Here is an 18,651-nt window from a genome sequence, read left to right as displayed (position 1 = left end):
ACCACACTAACCTTTTTTTTTTTTTTTTTATCACGGACATGAAGCTCTTTTCATGGAGACAGGAAAACACACCGACCTTGTGACATCTTTGAAGAAACTGCTACGACACCATGATAACTGCACTGTAAAAATCCATTTGAAACCAAAACTCACCACTTTGCATAGATTCACTCCCTTTCACCTCCAACAATGCACCACAGCACAAACACGAGACTGTTAACACAGAAACAAAACACAGATTTCTTCAGGTTTACTCTCGATTTGTTAATATCAAGAATAGAGATCTGACACATTTGACACACCATAAGAAACAATTTCAAACACACAATACTATGTGTCATTATAAAGGGATAAATGATTTATTAAATCAAGTCTTTCTTTCATCTGTACAACAAAAAACGGTACATTGCACTGCGTGGTATTCCTGATCTGTGGGACACTGTACACAATCAAGCACATTTCAGCACTGTCACATGTAGGGTTGGAAAGGTAGAAAATATCACGATGGCACAACAAATCAAATCCAAACTAATCCTCACAATCCCCTGTGAAATCATTTTCTATTTCACCATTTTTGCAATGGTTGTACAACCCCAATTCCAAAAAAGTTGGAACGCTGTGTAAAACATAAATAAAAACAGAATGCAATGATTTGTGAATCCATTTTGACCCATATTTAAATGAATACAGTACTATGAGAAGATATTTTAATGTTCAAACTGATAAACTTCATTTTTTCGCAATTATACACTTATTCTGAATCTGATGCCTGCAACACATTTCAAAAAAGGGAAAGTATCAAAAAACACCTGTTTGGAACCTTATACAGGTAAACAGGTCAGCTGGTCACAGATTAGTATTTAGGGATCATAATTAGGTATGAAAGAGGCAACCTCAAAAGGCTCAGTTGTTCCAATTACAATGCAAAGCTCACCACTTCCTGAAAAACTGCATGGACAAAGAGCCCAACAGCTAAAGAACAATGTTTCTTCACACAAAATTACAAGTATTAAGTAAAAAGCCACTATATGTGATGGTATGTGGGTGTGTTAGGGCCCATGGCATCATGGGTAACTTACATATCTGTGAAGGCACCATGAATGCTGAAAGGTACATATAGGTTTAGGTGCAACACATGCTGCCGTCCAGATACTTTTTTTTTCAGGGATGTCCTGATATGTTCCAGCAAGAAGGTTTTCAACAGTGTGGCTTCATACTGAAAGAGTGCAGATATTGACCAGGCTGCCTGCAGTCCAGACCTGTCTCCCATTTAAACTGTGCGGTCCAATATGAAGCGCAAAATACGACAACGGAGAACCCAGGATGTTGGGCAACTGAGGTCATATATCAAGCAAGAATAGGAAAATATAGAAAAATGGGAAAATTGCAATGAATGAATGTATATATATATATATATATATATACACACACACACACACACACACACACACACACATATATATATATATATATATATATACACAGTATATTAGTCTTTCAACTGTATTTAACTGAATATAGATTAAAAATATTTGCAAACTGCATTCTGCTTTTTTTTTCCCATTTTACAGTGTCCCAACTTTTTGGAATTGGGGTTGTTGATTTTCTTGTATCCAGTTATCTTGTAGGAGAGAGTTCTGTGGAAAGGAAGTCAGAGCACTATAGGTTAGTAACACACTACTTTTAAAAAAGGTTGAACTAGTTCTGTACCGAATGCCACTTTTTAATGCTTAAAAGAGCAAGAAGGGCACACAAAAAAGTAAGGATTAGGCAATTACACTTTAAAATTAGGCAAGGACTTTGCAATCCTAGCTCCACATGGCTCTGTGGAAACGATCTGCCTCACTGCTCTACTCAGTTTGCATGTGGAGACAGTTTTTCTTTTTTTTTTTTCTTAAAGGTATTTAAGAGGAGGAGACGCTCATCTTAGTGTTCAGACACAGTGAGGTGCTGCATCTTCTTGGCAGCCTCCTCTGACACCGTCTTGGCTGTTTTCTCCGGGCTGGGAGCTGGGCTGGGGTTTGGAGTGTTTGCTGCACTGTTGGGGTACTCCCTGTTGCCGAATATGATGCTGCCCACTCGCACATTTGTGGCGCCCACCTCGATCTTCAGTACATTGGAGCACACACATATAAACGCAAGAAAAAACTTCAGTGAACACATTCGACAGCAAGAGTCTTAAAGCTGTCGTTGGTAACTTCCATACAATTTGTTTTTTTGTCATATTTGCTGAAACTATCACGATGTCCTTAAAGTAGTACATGGAAAATCCACGTCCATCTCCTTGTAGTGCTTCTAACGGCATTTGCAACAGTCCAACATGGCTAAACAAAAATCACCATCAAAGCTGAGCAATCATGTCACACTGCTCATGTCAAACTAGGCAGCACTGATCAAATATAAATCTAGACTGCCTTAAATGCTTTTAGAAATGTATTTTAGTGTACTGTTAGCTGGGTTAGAAAATGAGAAAGTTCATGACCCACTGGCTAAATCCACCCACTGGCCCGAGCAAACTTTCTTTTTTACAGTTTTCTGACTTGAACTGAATTTAAACTAACTGAATATGTTTTAAAATACTGGACACTCAACTAATACAAAATATTACCCAACAAAGAATTCAAACTGGGAATTCATTTCAGCTATTTTTTGCTTCCATATTTGTACTTAGAAAGAGTTGATAAATTCTGCTGAAGACTGATACTCACCGCGTGTTCAAAGTCTGTAGACATGCCCATGCTGAGTTCCACCTCCTCCATAGGCAGCTTCAGACTGTCACACAACTCCTGCCTCCGACTCAGCAGCATCTACAGGGACATACATTTCTTTTTAATACTTTTATTGTCATTATATCTTGTCATACATAACTATTATTACATAACCTGTGTAGTGACGACAGCATTGTTTTTACATAAACAGTGAGAATAGGGACATCACCCAGTGACAGCCTTCATCTTAATAACAGTCACGTTAACAAAAATTGACAAAGGTAGTTGCACTGTTAGCAGTAGGTTGAAATTATTATTTTTGACTTGACACAGATCATCTTTCATCTTTAAAAGTCTACCTACTGTATTTTATGAATCCATAAGCTCCTCCTTTTTTTTCCAGAGTATTGCAAACCAACAAAACATCAGTCAGTTTTTGCCACTGATTACAAAAAGTTATAGTAATACACTCTTGATACAATTGAAACTGTTTTGAACCAACAGCACATCAAAACTCCTCTTTTTGTTATTGTCTCCTTTTTAAACCAGAAAATATATTTAGAAAAATTATAAAGTTAATATAAAATAAAATATACATGCATACACACACACACACACACACACACACACATATATAGAAACACACACACACACACACACACACACACATACATACACTTCTCTGTGTACATAAATACACATGCGTGCATAAGTTCTTCTATCAAGCATAGAAAGCTAAGACAAACAAATAAAACTAATAGTTTTAAGTGTCCCCTCATTGTATAAGTCAAGTGTTTGATATATTTGTTGAGCTGTTTGTCTCCATTTATATATTAAGGGACATGTTTTTTTAAGCCAATTTCTTGTTGTCTGTTTCAATGCTGTTAAACGCAGAATCCTTAAGAAATATATCCTTTTCACTACATATTTTATCCACCGTTTTACGTAATAACATAAAGTCTACATTCATAAGACATGTATGTGAATGATTTTTTTTATTGTGTTGAGTCTAAAGTCATCAGATTTGTGACTTAAAATCACCGTAGTCCACCTCTCTTTGTTGTTTTGTACCTGAAAATCTGGGTTGGGGCCCAGGGTGAGGTCGTAGCCGTAGCGTCCGATGGTCATGAGTCCTGAGAAGTCCAGGGCGGAGCACTGGGACACAATGTGTTTGACTGTGTTCACCGTCTCCTCCGGTGGCAGGCCGTGTTTACCTACAACAAACATATAACATGCTGTGTTGATACGACTGACTTTTCCTCATATCAACTGTGATCGTGTCGCAACACCAGAAGAAAAAGCGATGAAATCAACTCTTACTCTGCTCTCCGCTGGTGTTGATCTGCACCATGACCTTTAACCTCTGGGTGCTGGCTCCTCTGATGCGCTGCCATGAACTGTTGACCTTGTCAGCCAGTTTTGCCGAGTCCACCGTTTCCACAAGGAACAGGTTCGGCACGCCTGGGAACAGAAAGCCATGACTCAGCGCGGGGCATTTTAACACACAGCTCGAGGAAGAGGGGTGGCGATCACTCACCACCCAAAAGTTTGTTGACATTGTTCTTCTGTAGATGGCCAATGAAGTGCCACTTGATTTCTGGACATGAGTCTAGAATCTTAATGGAGGAAAGAGAAATGTGTCACAGACTGAGGTGAGAGAAAAAAAAAGAGTCATTTCTAGCTATAAAATATTCTAAACAGCGTTCATACATATTTTTACCAGTAAATTTCCATTTTCCAAGGCATTTTTTTTTCTTTACTTTAAATATGTTTGGCAATTAAAAAATAGGGTGTTTTTTCAATTTCGTTTTTTATTTAATTTTTTGGAATTTTCTTTTTAAATACAAAACATTTTGGTGATTTTTCAAGAAAAAAATGGCAATTTAAAAAAATTAAGTGCCAGGTGTTTTTTTTGGCAATAGCTTTTATTTAATACATTTTAGCGATTTTTATTTTTAAAAATGGCTTTTTTTGTTTACAATGTTTTGACATTTTTTCACTTGTTTTTCTTTTTTTTATAGAAGACATACTTTCGGGTTTGGAAAGCATTTTTTTTAATCACCCCAAAAAAAGACATCATACATCACAGTCAGTAACTGTAAAAACAGAAATTACTGTTGGATTTTCAAATTTTTTACAGTCCTTGAACACGTCATGTGTTACATACAGGTTTGTGAACAAAATTCAGTGATTTCCCAAAACGTTCAGGGCATATTTAATTTTCCCCAAGACCGTAGGAACCCTGTGTAAACCTACCACAGGATCTGAAGCTTTTTCCACAAGTTCATTAACCTGGTGTGGAGATAGAGAATGAGGTCAGTCTCTGCATTATTTCCATCCTTTATTCCTTTGAGATTTTTGAGTTCATGCAGTGACACTCTGAGAGTTTGGAGTGATGCACACCACCAACAGCATTTTATACTCACATAATTTTCTCCAAAGTCGCGCTGCCCTTGTCTGTAAGCCTCCACAACCATCTCTGGGGGTTTGGTCTTGCTGACAGCCACGAGGCGGGGTGGCACTGCCGGTAGTGTCTGAGGAGGGACAGCACATGCTGATGTTTGATGTGGATCAGCAGAGAGGGGCAGTGTGTGATGCAGCATGTTACAACAGTGACTCAGCTCTGTCTACATCCTGCAAAACTATCATCAAAATAACAGTTTCTTGTTGCTGCTGTTATATGATGTCATGCACTCAGCTCCACTCATAATTTTGATTGTCAGCAGACATCTGGATGATGCTTTTTATTCCTGCATGCTTTGACCTACATATCAACCTTGATGCTACTTTAAAAAGGGGAGCTCCAGATGAACATGTCATCATCACTAGTGGACCTCTTTCACACAGCTGTGATGTGAAGAGATCAGCAGCGTGCTGGTGGAAATGAATCCTACCAACATGCCAGTTATCAAATCGTGTTTTCAAGCATCATTTCTGTGCAGCAGCGCGCGTGCAGATAGAGAATATATATATAAGCTTGATCTTGCTCCCACGCGCGTGTGTTGCTGCCACCAATAAGCATGCATGGTGTTATGAAAGTGCTGCCACAAGCCCGACGGACTCCCATCCAAAGGTTGAGGTGTATGGCAGCCTTACATAACGAGTCGTGCTGCCGCAGCACGACTTTTTCGGAGCCCGAGTGTGGAGCGCGGGCAGCGGGGCCGCGGAGCGAAGCCTCCCGGGCGGCAGTTACCTTGGGCCGCCGTGCCGCCGCCTGGTTCACCCGCTCCACTACCGACTGTAGCGCCTTCCCAACCTCCTCCGACATTGCTACTTTCCACATACCGTCAAACGGCTACGACATGCAACGTAAAGACGCGTGCTCCGCGATGACGACAATCGGCTTTCAAAATAAAAGTCCACCTGAGGAGGAAGTGTGTCCTTCAGACAGCTCCCTCTGTTGTTCCTGCGCTGCATTACAGCCTAACCGCTGAGGCTGACCTGACTCCTTTAACCCTTTGGAACCTGAGCAAATTGGTTTGATTTCTCTCAAAAACAAAGGAAATGGGGCAATGAGCAACGTAACAAGACATGGCTTAAAAATAAGCAAGAAATTATTAAAAAGTCACAAGAACATTACCTGAAAATATGCAGAAAAAAGTTGTATATATATATATATATATATATATATATATATGTATATGTATACACACACACACACACACACACACACACACACACACATATATATACATATACATATATATATGTGTGTGTGTGTGTGTGTGTGTGTGTATATATATATATATACATATGTATATATATATGTGTGTGTACTTTTTAAATTCTAAAATAATTTTAAATATATAACTATAATAATTATAAATATCATTTATCATTTTCTGGACATTTCTCTTCTGTAATTTAATGTTTTGACTGTTTTCTAATAATCCTCCCCCCCTTTGTCAGGAAGAAATTTTGGGGCATTTTCTTGTCACCTTTAACTAATTTCTCACAATTTGTGGGACATTTCTCATCAAGTTGGTCATTGCTTTGGGTCTAGAGGATTTAAGTTGGAATTTTGAATATTGTGAGACACACACAAATTTTAAGTGTTTTGATAGTTTTTTTGTAGGTTGAATCAATAAGTAGTTTCATATAATTTTCGATATCCTTCAGAAAAGCAAAATTATCAGGTTATTAATCATGCCATTAACTGTCAATTTGGTTAAACAGTCAAACTGGGAATTTAGACAGCACTGATCACATTGCTTATTAATTCTAATTCATTGCTTATTTCTTACCTTCTTACCTGACTAGCTTTCAATGTTTGACCAAATCCTCATGTTTAGTGCTGTGTTCATTTTGTCACTAATCTGCCTGTGGGCCACAGTAAGTGATAGAGAATGAAGTTGATGTCATGTTAATTTTTTTTTTTTTAATCTTGTTTTTGGACTGATTGCGCACACTTTGGTAACAGTATGAACCTAAAAAGATGGTGCCCAGTCCTTAATTGCGTGGCCAGTCTTTACATTCTCCATGGAGAATTTGTAGCCTAAAGTAAATAACCTGTCATTTAATATACTACATTAAGTAAACTCAGCACACAGGTGCAAAATACAAAGAAAAACAGATTTATTCACAAGATCAAAATATATCCAAACAAAACATCTTTTTCAATGGAAACCAGGCAGACATGTTACAAAAACACACAACTGATTTGCCTCTTTCAAACACAGAAGTAACTAAAAGAGAAAACAGAATGTAATAAAAAAAGGTGTGGATCGTTCTCCTCTTCATCTGCAGCCGCCTCCTCTCATACTCTCTCCAAGGCCTCCAACATGATGATGCTGTTTCCCCTGATGACCTGGGAGAAATGAGAACACGTAAGACTTAACACACTGCATTAAAGGACTTCCAACAGATTTCACTGTAAAATTAAAATGAACACTCAATTTTTCAGAATAAAGCTCCCCATTGTCACCAGATGGTGTGAACCCTGGCTCACAGGGGAAACACGCTCTGATTTTAAATCAATCCAGACATCTTCACAAACCATGTAAGGGCTCACACTTACCCATACTAAATGAGAACTGTGAGCTGAAGTGTATATTTACGCATCAAGCCTTTTTTCTCCTGTTTTGTGTGTGTAACTACACACTGATCGTGCGCTGATCTGAGTGCTGACACCCTCTGGTTGGTCGGTCAATATGCGATTGTCTGTCCCCACATTTTAGCCAAAAACACTTTTCAACTGGATCGATAACGAAAGGTGACATTCATTTACCGGCCCTGTGATAGTCTGGCGAACTGTCTAGGGTGTACCCCGCCTTCCGCCCGATGACAGCTGGGATTGCCCCCCCCGCGGACCCTTACGAGGACAAGCGGTTACAGAAAATGACTGACTGACTGACTGACATTCATTTACCATTATTTATTTCATTTTATAAAGCAACTGAGCCCTTGTTTAAACAGCAGGATGGCTTCTCTGCACCGAAGGTTAAGTCTCTCAGATGCAGCCTTCCAGAGATATTTAACATTAGTAATTCTATAGCGTCGTCCAGTGGGACCACCCCCTCAAAGTCGAAGATTTTTATCATCTGTCAGAGACCCCTTAGGGACCATTTACATGGCAAAGATTCTTGCATTAAAGACCATTTTCACTATGGGTGTGTGTGTGTGTGTGTGTGTGTGCAGTGTAATTCTGAGGACGTTTCTGTCCCCAGATTTAGCTTATGACAATAATAGCGATAATTTAAAAAAAAAAGACAATAAACCAGTCCAGACACTGACCACCATGCCGATGCTGTTCTGCTGTCCTCCTGGGCCCATCTCCAGAGAGTCATCCACGACCAGGTTCATGAAGGGGTCGAAGCCGCGCAGGATGCCCTGCACGTGTCTGCCTCCATTCAGCTTCACTGTAGGACAGAAGGAATCAGTGAGGAATCTTGCATGTTAGGTTTAATTTCCATTACTTCTTAGGTTAAAAGTCCAACTTGCTTTCATCTTTCAAGGATCCACTTTTAACCGTGTTAACCAAACTAGTCTTCCAGTTTAAATAATATCTTTGCTTCAGAAACACGCCTGTTAATATCACCTTGATATGGGACTAAAAGTGCACTCGAAACCGAAACAGGAGCCTGTTTATAGTTGAATCTGCACACATTTTGATGCCAAGCTTCCAGTTTCTTTTACCACACTGACACTGTACCATAGGACAGCATTTACTTCTCCAGAAAACAAAACAAAGCCTTCATATATAATGACAAACACTCATTCTACAACCTAATGACATAAAAGATCTTTCAGAAACATAAAGGGGTCCTCTAAAATATCTAACTGGACCCAATCAAGCTTTTGTGATTTCAGCCTAATAAAAAGATAGTGGATTAATGAATATAATTTCTCATAAATTTACACAGAGGTGTGGCAAAAGCAATACCTAACTGCCCCCCCCCCATTTTTTCAATCTCCACTCCAACTGTGATATTTTTATCATTGTTGTTGCAAACATGATTTCAGTGTGTACGTTCTAAGAGAAAACCCACAACCCAGAAATCAAATGGACACATCTGAAAATGTTTCAAAAGTGCTACTACGAACCGCTTTCAAAATTAAACATGTTATTACTATGGTCCAAAAATATAAAATAGTCGACTCAAACCCAAATTTGTGATGTCACAGAGTATATAGTGTGGAGCTGCTCCATGAATATGAAAGGTGAAAGATGTTCAGATAACACTGAGAGCAGCCAGAGAAATGTTCTAAGTGTGTGGGAACATTTTCTGTTTCAGAGCTGAGAACACAACGACAGAATAAAGCTCACAGGCTGCCTACAGCTTAAGGCAAGGTAGATTTAAGAGTTTTTAAAGCCACCCACAGTTAAGTTTAAGACAAATTTTCTAAAAACAAAAACTGAAAGACCATTTTTATTTTGCCAAAATAATTATTGTAACATCAACAAGCCTTTTTTGTCTATTAAAAACTGAAGTGATCTATGTCAAATGTTGAAAAAATAGCCCTTTTTTAGAATGGAACACATGGAAGACAATGAACATATTATAATAAGGTATCTATTATATATGATAGGTATCTAACAGAATATCTGTCAATTCTTCATTTTTCTGGACGATCTCCTGTTTCTCGTTCTACAATAGATTTTTTTAAAACACAAAACAAAATGTTACCAATTATTTTGAGTTCACAATGCAACATCAGGAAAGAAAAGCTCAGAAAATTCTACATCCTCTGTCTGAGCATTTTTAAGACTTTTAAAGAACGCAATTAAGTCGCTATATACCAATTAACCTTAATAATTTGTAGATGAATGAATTCATCAATGCCTTTTAAAACGTTTTAAGGACCTGCAGGAATCCTGCTGATTTGGGTATGAAATAGAAAACTAACACTCACAAATTCAGAGTCCCATTTTTTGTCTATGGAGCAACTCCAACTTTATACTTAACATCACAAGTTAAGACTCATTTCTCTGCTCGTTTCCAGGTATGTAAATTGGACTTCCCTAAACCACTGAAATAAAATACTGGGATTCCAGGTTCGGGAGAATTTCCTCTCTAAATGGTTACAGTAAGTCGGGCTGTCGGAGTGGGTTTGAATGATCAACTTCTAACAATACTCACGTGAAAGCTTCTTGTCCATGAACCTGGAGAAAGAATAATGAGATAAACGAACATTAGAGGCTAACATATGATAGCTACACTGCTAACAGTCAGACAGGCTAGCTGATGTTAGCTCTCCATAGCAAACAATGTAGCAGGGTAACTGTGCGGTACGCTCTCAATCTTTAAATATATATAGAATGATGAAACTACAGAGTACAAGTTCATTTAAACGAGCCAGACAACTCACTTCTTCAGCTCCGGTGGATGCGCTTTTGCTCATTTTGTCTGTATTTTCGAAAAGCCGACACGGTTTATCGTACAAGCGTCGTTTCACAAGCCCGCGGAAGGAAAGCGTGCGCTCGAGACCGGAAGTGCTCTGCTAAACTTCCACCATGGATTTACAGCCATTGAGGCCGCACAGCGCCCTCGTGAGGCCAGGAGGGGTATGTTTTATTTAGTAATTTCTTGTCATGGACAGAAATATATATAATATATAGATTAGAAGCAATATTGATTGTGACAGCGCACCTAGTGCAAATAAAATGTATTTTCTCCATATGTCAAATATGGTTAAAAAAACCCTCATCAGGTGGAAAATGGTAAAAATGACTTATTCCAAGTCAAAAGCCCAGAATGACACCCAGAAATACTATAATGCACGTTTTTATACTTTGATGGCCGTGGGGTCAAAAATTGCTGTTTAAATGGGTTTCAATGACGCATTTTTTGCACTTAACTGTCATGTGATGTCATGTAACTGTGAATGTAACGATTTTGTTTACATAGTGTATTCTAGACTTTTTGTAGAAGCTGAGCTGGAAATTTTCAAGATAAAACAAAAATACAATGTATAAATACAAATGTTTGCCATATGCATGGACACAGCCAATATTATCAAAAATAAAAGAATGAAAGACACGTAAAATGTGCCAAACAGTCTCGAAGGATTAACGAAGATGACACAGTTTCAAGTATGAAAAATGCGAGTTGGTTGACAAAAAAAAAGAGAATTATTTTAATATGATATCTATTAAGAACCATAAACCAATTTACAAAAGACCTCGAAAAAGTGGGAGTTTCAAAACTTATTAAATCATTTCAACATTTTCACAGTAGAACTTTGAAAACAGTAGCTGAAAATCCTTAAGACAAAAAGAAAAAAAAAAAAAAAACAACTCCCAGCAACCTCCTGTTGATCCTTGTTCATTCACCAAAACGCACTTATCAAGCATCAGACAGCGGGGCCGCCATCAGGGTATCTGTTTGCATAGCTTCGTAACATCACCTCAGTACATGCCAGCTTTAAGACAGGTAATGAATTTCATATTTTGTGATTTCATTCATACCTTAGGGCAGCAATTAGTAACCAGCGCACTAATGAAGCAGCGCTACAAACTCAATGCAAATACCCAGATTTAAACAAAACCCTGACAATCCAGAAAGAGACACACCAGATTCCCCACCAATCTGTGAATTATTATTGCCAATATTGTAAGAACACAAATAAAATACAGCAGGAGACATATCTGTTCGCACTGAGCTGAAGCACTCCTGATGTCTGGTGTAAAAATAGACTGGCTAACACGATCTCTCTGGCAGAGCTTTGGCTAAGACATATCATGGTGGTGCACATGGCCTCGTTTCCCAAAAAGCACCTTCAGACTAACATGATCTCAGTCCCATATTAAGTCTATGGGCTAAGACTATCTTAGCTTCAGGGTGTTTGAGGGAAACATGGTCCTGATCTATACCAAACCGTGGCATCAGAGACAGTAAAACAGAGTGGAGTCTGTTAACCCTTTGAAACCTGGACTGACATCACTTTTCTTGTATTCAGATGCCTTTCACAAGTATTTAAACCCCCCATGTAATTTCTTTCGAAAAATGGGAAAAAAGACAACAAATAAATATTGACTAATAAACAATTTAGTGCTAAATGTTTCTCAAATTGCAAGAAATAAGTCGATTTAGAAACTGAATTTTAAAAAAAGCTTGGGGTAAATGTCTAGGGAAAAAAAGAGAGAAAAAAATAGGAAACAATATTAAGGAAACTAGGGGGAAATCTATATTTATAATTACCATAACTACATATTTAAAATTATGTTGCAACATTATTACAATTTTTGCAGTTTCTCATTATAATTTTTATGTGTTATTAAAAATTCCAGGCTTGTACTTTCTTGCAAATTTTTGGGTCATTTTTTTTTTTTGTTGCTCATTGCCTTCTTCCCATGTTTTTGACAGAAATCAAGTCAATTTGCTCAGGTTTCAAAGTGTTAAAGAAGCATACTGGGTTTTTTGCATGTTTTTCCCAACTTTTCAGGCTGCTACTGACTTCAATGTATTGAAATAAAGTATGAAAAACAACTTGTAGACTGGCTGGACACGGACAATCCATTACAGTGTGCCCATTGGCTTTATGTAGAGTCGAAGCTTTGCCATGTTTTTTATGTTGTTGCTGAAACTGACTATGAATTTGTAAAATTGTCATTTTTGGTGCACACAAATGGAATACTCCCACACACCAATAGCATAGCTTGTTAATGCAACACGGACTCAAATCACACAGACTAAAATATCAGTTTTAATATGTTTAAAGTTGCAGTAACGTTAGAAGTTAAGTTACTAAATGGTCACTGTAATGGACCTAAGAAAAACCTAATTTAAATATTTTACTGAAATACAAACATGGCTGCCTAGACTAAAGAAGAGATTTGAAAATCTCAAAAGAACGATGATATTTAGAAAATGTTCGGCAGTTAAGTATATGTGATGCCGGCAAAATTAAACATGCAAAAAGCCTGATATGGTCCTTTAACAGTTCATTCTTTATTTTGGGATGGTTCAGTTGTTCTGTAGAGGGGATGTATGGGGCGTTTCTCTACCGACAGTATATGACATACAGTAGATGTCAGTCGGTACGCCCCCAGTTTGGAGAAGCAGGAGTCCAACATGAAATATAAGCAATCCACAGGGGTCAGCAGCAAAACTTACTTGAACCCTTTGTAACCTGGATGGACATCAGTTTTTATTTTGCTGCATTCATACTTTTCACAAGTATTTAAACTTTAGCACTTTAGAGATCCTGAAGGTTATTTCCTTGTTTGTTTGTTTGTTTGTTTGTTTGTGGACCCCCCCTCTTATGCTAATTTTCAGGTACTTTCCTTGTAAGTTTTTACTAATTCGTTGCAAACTTTAGGGTTGTTTCTTGTTAAGCTATTCATTGCCCCACTCATGTTTTTGAAAGAAATCAAGCCGATTTGCACAGGTTTCCTAGGGTTAATCCCCTAAATTAGTCCCACCTGTAAAATGAAAAAAATCCCTTTGAGTGTTTGCAATAGAGTATTTTCTCTGCTTTGTCTTCATGTCAGACAGTGATTTCCCAGGAGAAATTAAGCCGTTATATTTCCCTCTGCAAAGCCAGACTCCATTGAGAAAAACTGTAATTTTACATTGCTGAACACAGAAGCTGCTAGTCTACTGCTGCCTCGTTTAGCTATTTTTGTGTTGTTGTGTGACTTTGGCATTTAAAAGGGTTAGTTCACACTCACCAAAGTCCCACAATAACGTAGACAAACTAACTGATGGAAGCAGTGGCAGACCAGCAACTCCTGTGTTCGGTGAGCTAAAGTTGATGTTTTTCACGATGGAGTCTGGTGACTTTGCAGAGAACATAGCTTGGGAAGCTGTTGACAGCTTTTCTGTTGGAACAGAAGCAGTAAAAATACTCTCAATAAAGTGTATTATCAGTAACTGATATTGATTTTTTTAGGTGACTAAAACACAACAACAAAGAAGGAAATGACCCGGAAAAGTACTAAAAGTTTGAAAACATATTGTGGAACATATTTTGAACATATAATTATAATAATCATAAATATAGTTTCTAGACATCTAGACAACTACTTTTTAAAAATGATTTTCTAATATTTCTTCATGTCTCCTTTTTTCAACATTAGTCTGTTTTCTTGTTACCTTTTGCCATTTTCTTGCAATTTAATCACTATCTTCTCCCATGTTTTTGAAGAAATTTAAACCTTTTTGCTCATGTTTCAAAGGTTTAAATACTTGCCCAAGAAAAACCAATGTCCATCCAGGTTACAAAGAGTTAAAATAAGTTTTGTTGCTGAACGCCCTCCACAGCAGTACATTGCTTAGCTTCTGTGTTTGGACTTCAGTCTGCTTCTCCAATCTAGTACGTCCCAGACCGACTGTGAATAAATACCCTAAACAACCCCACTTAAAAAAAACTCTGAACTATTCATTTATACCTGGATATTATGGTATGTGTCAAATTAAACCATCAGTATAGGTACAGAAACAAATATTCTGAATGCTCAATCAAGACTTCATTACTCCGCTCTCTGACCCTTCCAAGGCAAAAAGGCAAATCTCTGCTGACATTCAAACTGGGCGTCAGGCCTTGCTGGCCTGATGTGTGTAGCTCTCTGTGATGCTGTCCTGCTCCACACGCACTCGCAGGTGCTCCTGACAGTGTTCTAGGAAAGAGTCCAGTGCTGAGAAACCCTGCTGGCAAGGCACGCAGTGGTACAGCCGGTGCCGCTTGGAGCCAGGCCACTTACAGGTGTCCATCTCGTTGGTGCACACGCTGCACTGCCTCCTCTTCACCGAGGCCTGGTGGAGCTCCACGTGCTCCCTCAGCTGTGACTGCACAGAAAACACCTCTGCACAGGAAGGACAGGGAAACTCTCTCTCCTCCTCTTCCTCCTCCTTTACGTCGTCGTCCTCCTCCTCCTCCTCCTCCTCCTCCTCCTCATCCTCCTTCCTCCTCCTCCTCCTCCTCCTCTGTTTCTGAGACCTCTCTGCTCTTTCCGGATCAGTTACCTTGTTCTCTATTCTAGCCACTTTCCTGGGCCTCCCTGGACCAGCCTTAACAGTCGGATTTCCCGCTGTATTGGTTTTTACTTGATTTGGTCCATTTTCAGCTAACTTTTTGGTGGTGCATCCTACAGGCTGGACTTTGTTTTTAAATGTGGTGAAGCTTGAGGCTGAATGCTGTCTGTAATGAGCCCGAAGTGACAAATGATGGACGAAGACTTTGCCGCAGATCTGACACGGATAGATGCCTCCTCTCCTGCGCTTCTTGATGACCTGCCTTGGTTCTCTCATGATGATTTTCTCTCTGCTGTGCTTCTCTTTTCGGTGCATGTACAGCTTTGAGGTGCTCCTGAAAACCATGTCGCAAGAGCGACAGCTCAGAAGCTTCCTTTGGGATTTTGGCATTTTAATTAGATCTCCATTCACACTGGTAGTCTCTCTTCTCCTTACAGCACCTTCTCCTTTGGTCCTTTGTCTGTGTGGAGCCGTCTGCTGCTCCTCTGCATGGCTGCTCTCTTCATGGCGTTGCAATCCGACCTCTGTGCGAAACGTTTTTGAACAGAATTGGCACGCATTGACAGCTCTGCTGCTGGGCCCGGGGGTGTCTGAAGAATCAGAGCAGGTCGAGTCTCCCTCAGAAACAGGTGGAGAATCGTCTGGAAGGCTACTTGCATCGACTACATCTGATGGGGACGGCGGTTCGCTACAACCAGCTTGCTGATGGTGCAGCAGAGCCTGCTTCTGGCTGAAGCCTCTCCCACATGGGGCACAAGCGTAAGGGCTGCTATCTGGGAGGTGAGGCTGGCGATGAGGTGACTTGTCCCGCAGCCTGCCAGGATCTGAGCTGCGCGTCTTACATGCAGAACATGGAGAACCCAGCCGTGACTCTCCGTGACAACGCTCACACAGGGAAGAATCATGATTGCACTTATGTAGCTCCAAAGACGACCTCAGGGAGAACTCCTGCCCACAGGAGGGACAGCGGTGCGGCTTGGGTAATGTGTGTTTAAGTTCCTGGTGATGCAACAGGTCTGTGGTGTAAGGGAAGGCCTTACCACATTCTTTACAAACAAATGTGGGTAAGTGGGATGGCTGCTGCCTTTGGTTTTGGGTGTGCTTTGTGTCTGCCCGTGCAATGAAGCTGGCAAGCCTGGACAGGGTGTCTGCTGCCGTTTTGGAGCGGCTGAAAGACTCCTGGGCCCTCGTGGTGCTCCAGCGGACTCCATCCATCCTCTTTCACCAAGCTGCTCTCCTGCTGCGGAGGAGACACGACAAGTGTAAATCAGAATCAGAAATACTTTAATGATCCCTGGGGGGTTAATTGTGGTTCATTACAGTCCAGCTCTAATGCAAGAATAGAGAATTATAGCAAGCAGATATCAGTACCTGCACAAGTATGTAAAAATAGAAATATTAAATTTATATAACAAACTCTAATATAAAAAAATGTAAAAATCAAAGTATGTATAATATGCTGAGTAAGTGTGTAAAAATATGAAGAAATACAGTAGTAGACAATGAGCACTAATATGTGAATATTTAAGTTAGAAAATGTATGATATTTTAAGAATGTAGGTGTGCAAAAATATAAAGACATACAGTCATAAACAATAAGCACTAATATGTGAATATTTAAGTTATAATACCTGCAATATGCTGAGTATGTAGATGTGTAAAAATATAAATATAAAGACATAAAGTCATAGACAATCAGCACTAATATGTGAATATATAAATGATAAATATATAACGTGCTGAGTGTGTAAAGTGTGTAAAATATAAAACTGTGCCTTATGCTACAATGTAATGTATAAAACTAGCATGCAAGCTAAAAATATAGAAATATAAGACATTATCTTCAAACTTATATAAATACAAGAGCCAAAATAAAGGTTAATAAATTCGTCAGTGTTCAAGCGGAAAAACACAAAGCTGCTCTGTTATCACAGTGAAGTAAACAGCTAACGGTGGTCAAGTTCTGGTGAGAAGGCAAACGTGTTAGCTTGCTCCTCTATCTTTCTAACGTTATACATCATTTGCAGCTAGGTTAATTTCTGAAGCAACACATTAACTCAGTGAGATAATAGTGTTTTTTTTACTGAGACTAAACAGGTAAAGGTCCATTTAGTGCGTAGTCAATGAGTAACAGTGGGGTCTCTAACCTCACAGCGCGACCACAAGCTAGCTCCGTGTTTGCTAACGTTAGCTCGTTGCTAGCTGCAGCAACATGCTCCAAACGCAGTCTCCGCTCAGCCCAAACAGCTCACCTTGGCACTCAGGCGGATGAGGAGCGACGGCGGGGTTTCCAGGTGCTTAAATTCAGACGGGCTATCGACCAAACATCTCGTTTTGGTGCCACAAACAACACTGACATGGCTGCAAAAGTGAAACCGAAGTTTATCAGGGCAACGTACTTCTCTGTGAGCTGTCAGCAGCACTTCCGGTGTTGTGTCGACGTGAGTTAGAATAGATCCATGGAGTTATCCCGTCGAATAGTGCCCCCCGTGTTGATGCACAGTTCCCGCCTCAGTGGTTAGGTTGGTAGGGGCACAGGTGGACGAGGACTCGGAGAGTAAAAAAAAGTTTTATAATTTTTAATTTTTTTTTTAAGTTTATACGTTTTCTGTATAAAAAAGCACATATATGGTTTACCAATGTTTGGGCGCATTGACCAAAGTCGTAGTGTTAAAATTACAATATAAAATATAGCTTATAATACAAAATGTGCAAAATTAATATTTCATAAAAAAGGGGAAGGGTGTGTGTGTGTGTGTGTGTGTGTGTGGTGTGTGTGTGTATTTATATATAAATATATACGCATATATTTTTATTTAACAAAAAATTCTGCATTTACTAGATAATTGTGGCAACATTTTAACATATAATACTCCCACTGAAAAATACAGTCTTATTTGCCTTAATATACAATATAACCCAGTAAATAAGGCAAGACTACAAGCATCAACTTTGTTAATTAAGGGCATGCTGACTTAATCTTATTAATTCTACATAAGCCTTCAGTGGTTATATGAGAATGTAGCTTTTCAGATACGAAATGTACTAATACACTATTAAAGACAGTTAATTTTGTTCCCATGAAGAGGAAATACATGTATACACAAGAATACACCAGAAATGTTAAAATTAAAATAAAACTAGGAAATTCTGGGATGCTTTTCAGTATTGGATCACTTGTAATAACCAAAAATATTCCAATTCTAACATAAAAATCTAAGGTTTGGTCTAACTAAAAGACAAGAATAATAAGAATAAGAATAATTTTAACTTTAAATATTTCATGAAAAGAAAAAACTTCCTATATTTTTTGCATATATAAATGAGGTAATAACATGCAAAATATATACAAAATATTTTAAATATCCCTATTTATCTTTATGAATATCTATGCACCGTAATTCCTAATTGATCACATGCTGTTCATTTCAATATGATTTTTTGTCCTGTCATGTCGGTGTTATATTTATGAGGTATTTGTTTTGCTATTGATCACTCTGCTTGTGCTTGCTGTTGACAATGTATGT

At 38.7% G+C, this 18,651-nt stretch overlaps 2 protein-coding genes across 3 annotated transcripts; both read right to left on the bottom strand.

Annotated features, from left to right (window-relative positions):
• Positions 1-728: 728 nt before the first annotated feature.
• Positions 729-6,055, bottom strand: LOC121947034 (pyridoxal phosphate binding protein). Of its 2 annotated transcripts, none has more exons than XM_042491908.1 (8): positions 5,902-6,055; positions 5,135-5,242; positions 4,965-5,000; positions 4,249-4,324; positions 4,029-4,169; positions 3,780-3,922; positions 2,709-2,807; positions 729-2,106 (listed from the first exon to the last, which is right to left on the bottom strand). In XM_042491908.1, the coding sequence occupies exons 1-8, from the start codon at positions 5,989-5,991 to the stop codon at positions 1,927-1,929; spliced, it is 873 nt and encodes a 290-aa protein (XP_042347842.1). In that variant the 5' UTR covers positions 5,992-6,055; the 3' UTR covers positions 729-1,926. The 2 variants fall into 2 exon arrangements, with proteins under 2 accessions (XP_042347842.1, XP_042347843.1); XM_042491909.1 differs by lacking the exon at positions 5,902-6,055 and adding an exon at positions 5,805-5,860.
• Positions 6,056-14,286: 8,231 nt separating this feature from the next.
• LOC121947474 (zinc finger protein 3-like) lies at positions 14,287-17,541 on the bottom strand. The gene is made up of 3 exons (XM_042492540.1): positions 17,377-17,541; positions 15,080-16,364; positions 14,287-14,995 (listed from the first exon to the last, which is right to left on the bottom strand). The coding sequence occupies exons 2-3, from the start codon at positions 16,337-16,339 to the stop codon at positions 14,687-14,689; spliced, it is 1,569 nt and encodes a 522-aa protein (XP_042348474.1). The 5' UTR covers positions 16,340-16,364; positions 17,377-17,541; the 3' UTR covers positions 14,287-14,686.
• Between the last annotated feature and the right edge of the window lie 1,110 nt (positions 17,542-18,651).

This window comes from Plectropomus leopardus, chromosome 8 (assembly GCF_008729295.1).
Source record: "Plectropomus leopardus isolate mb chromosome 8, YSFRI_Pleo_2.0, whole genome shotgun sequence".
NCBI lineage: Eukaryota > Metazoa > Chordata > Actinopteri > Perciformes > Serranidae > Plectropomus > Plectropomus leopardus.
This window is presented reverse-complemented; position numbering and strand designations above follow the sequence as displayed.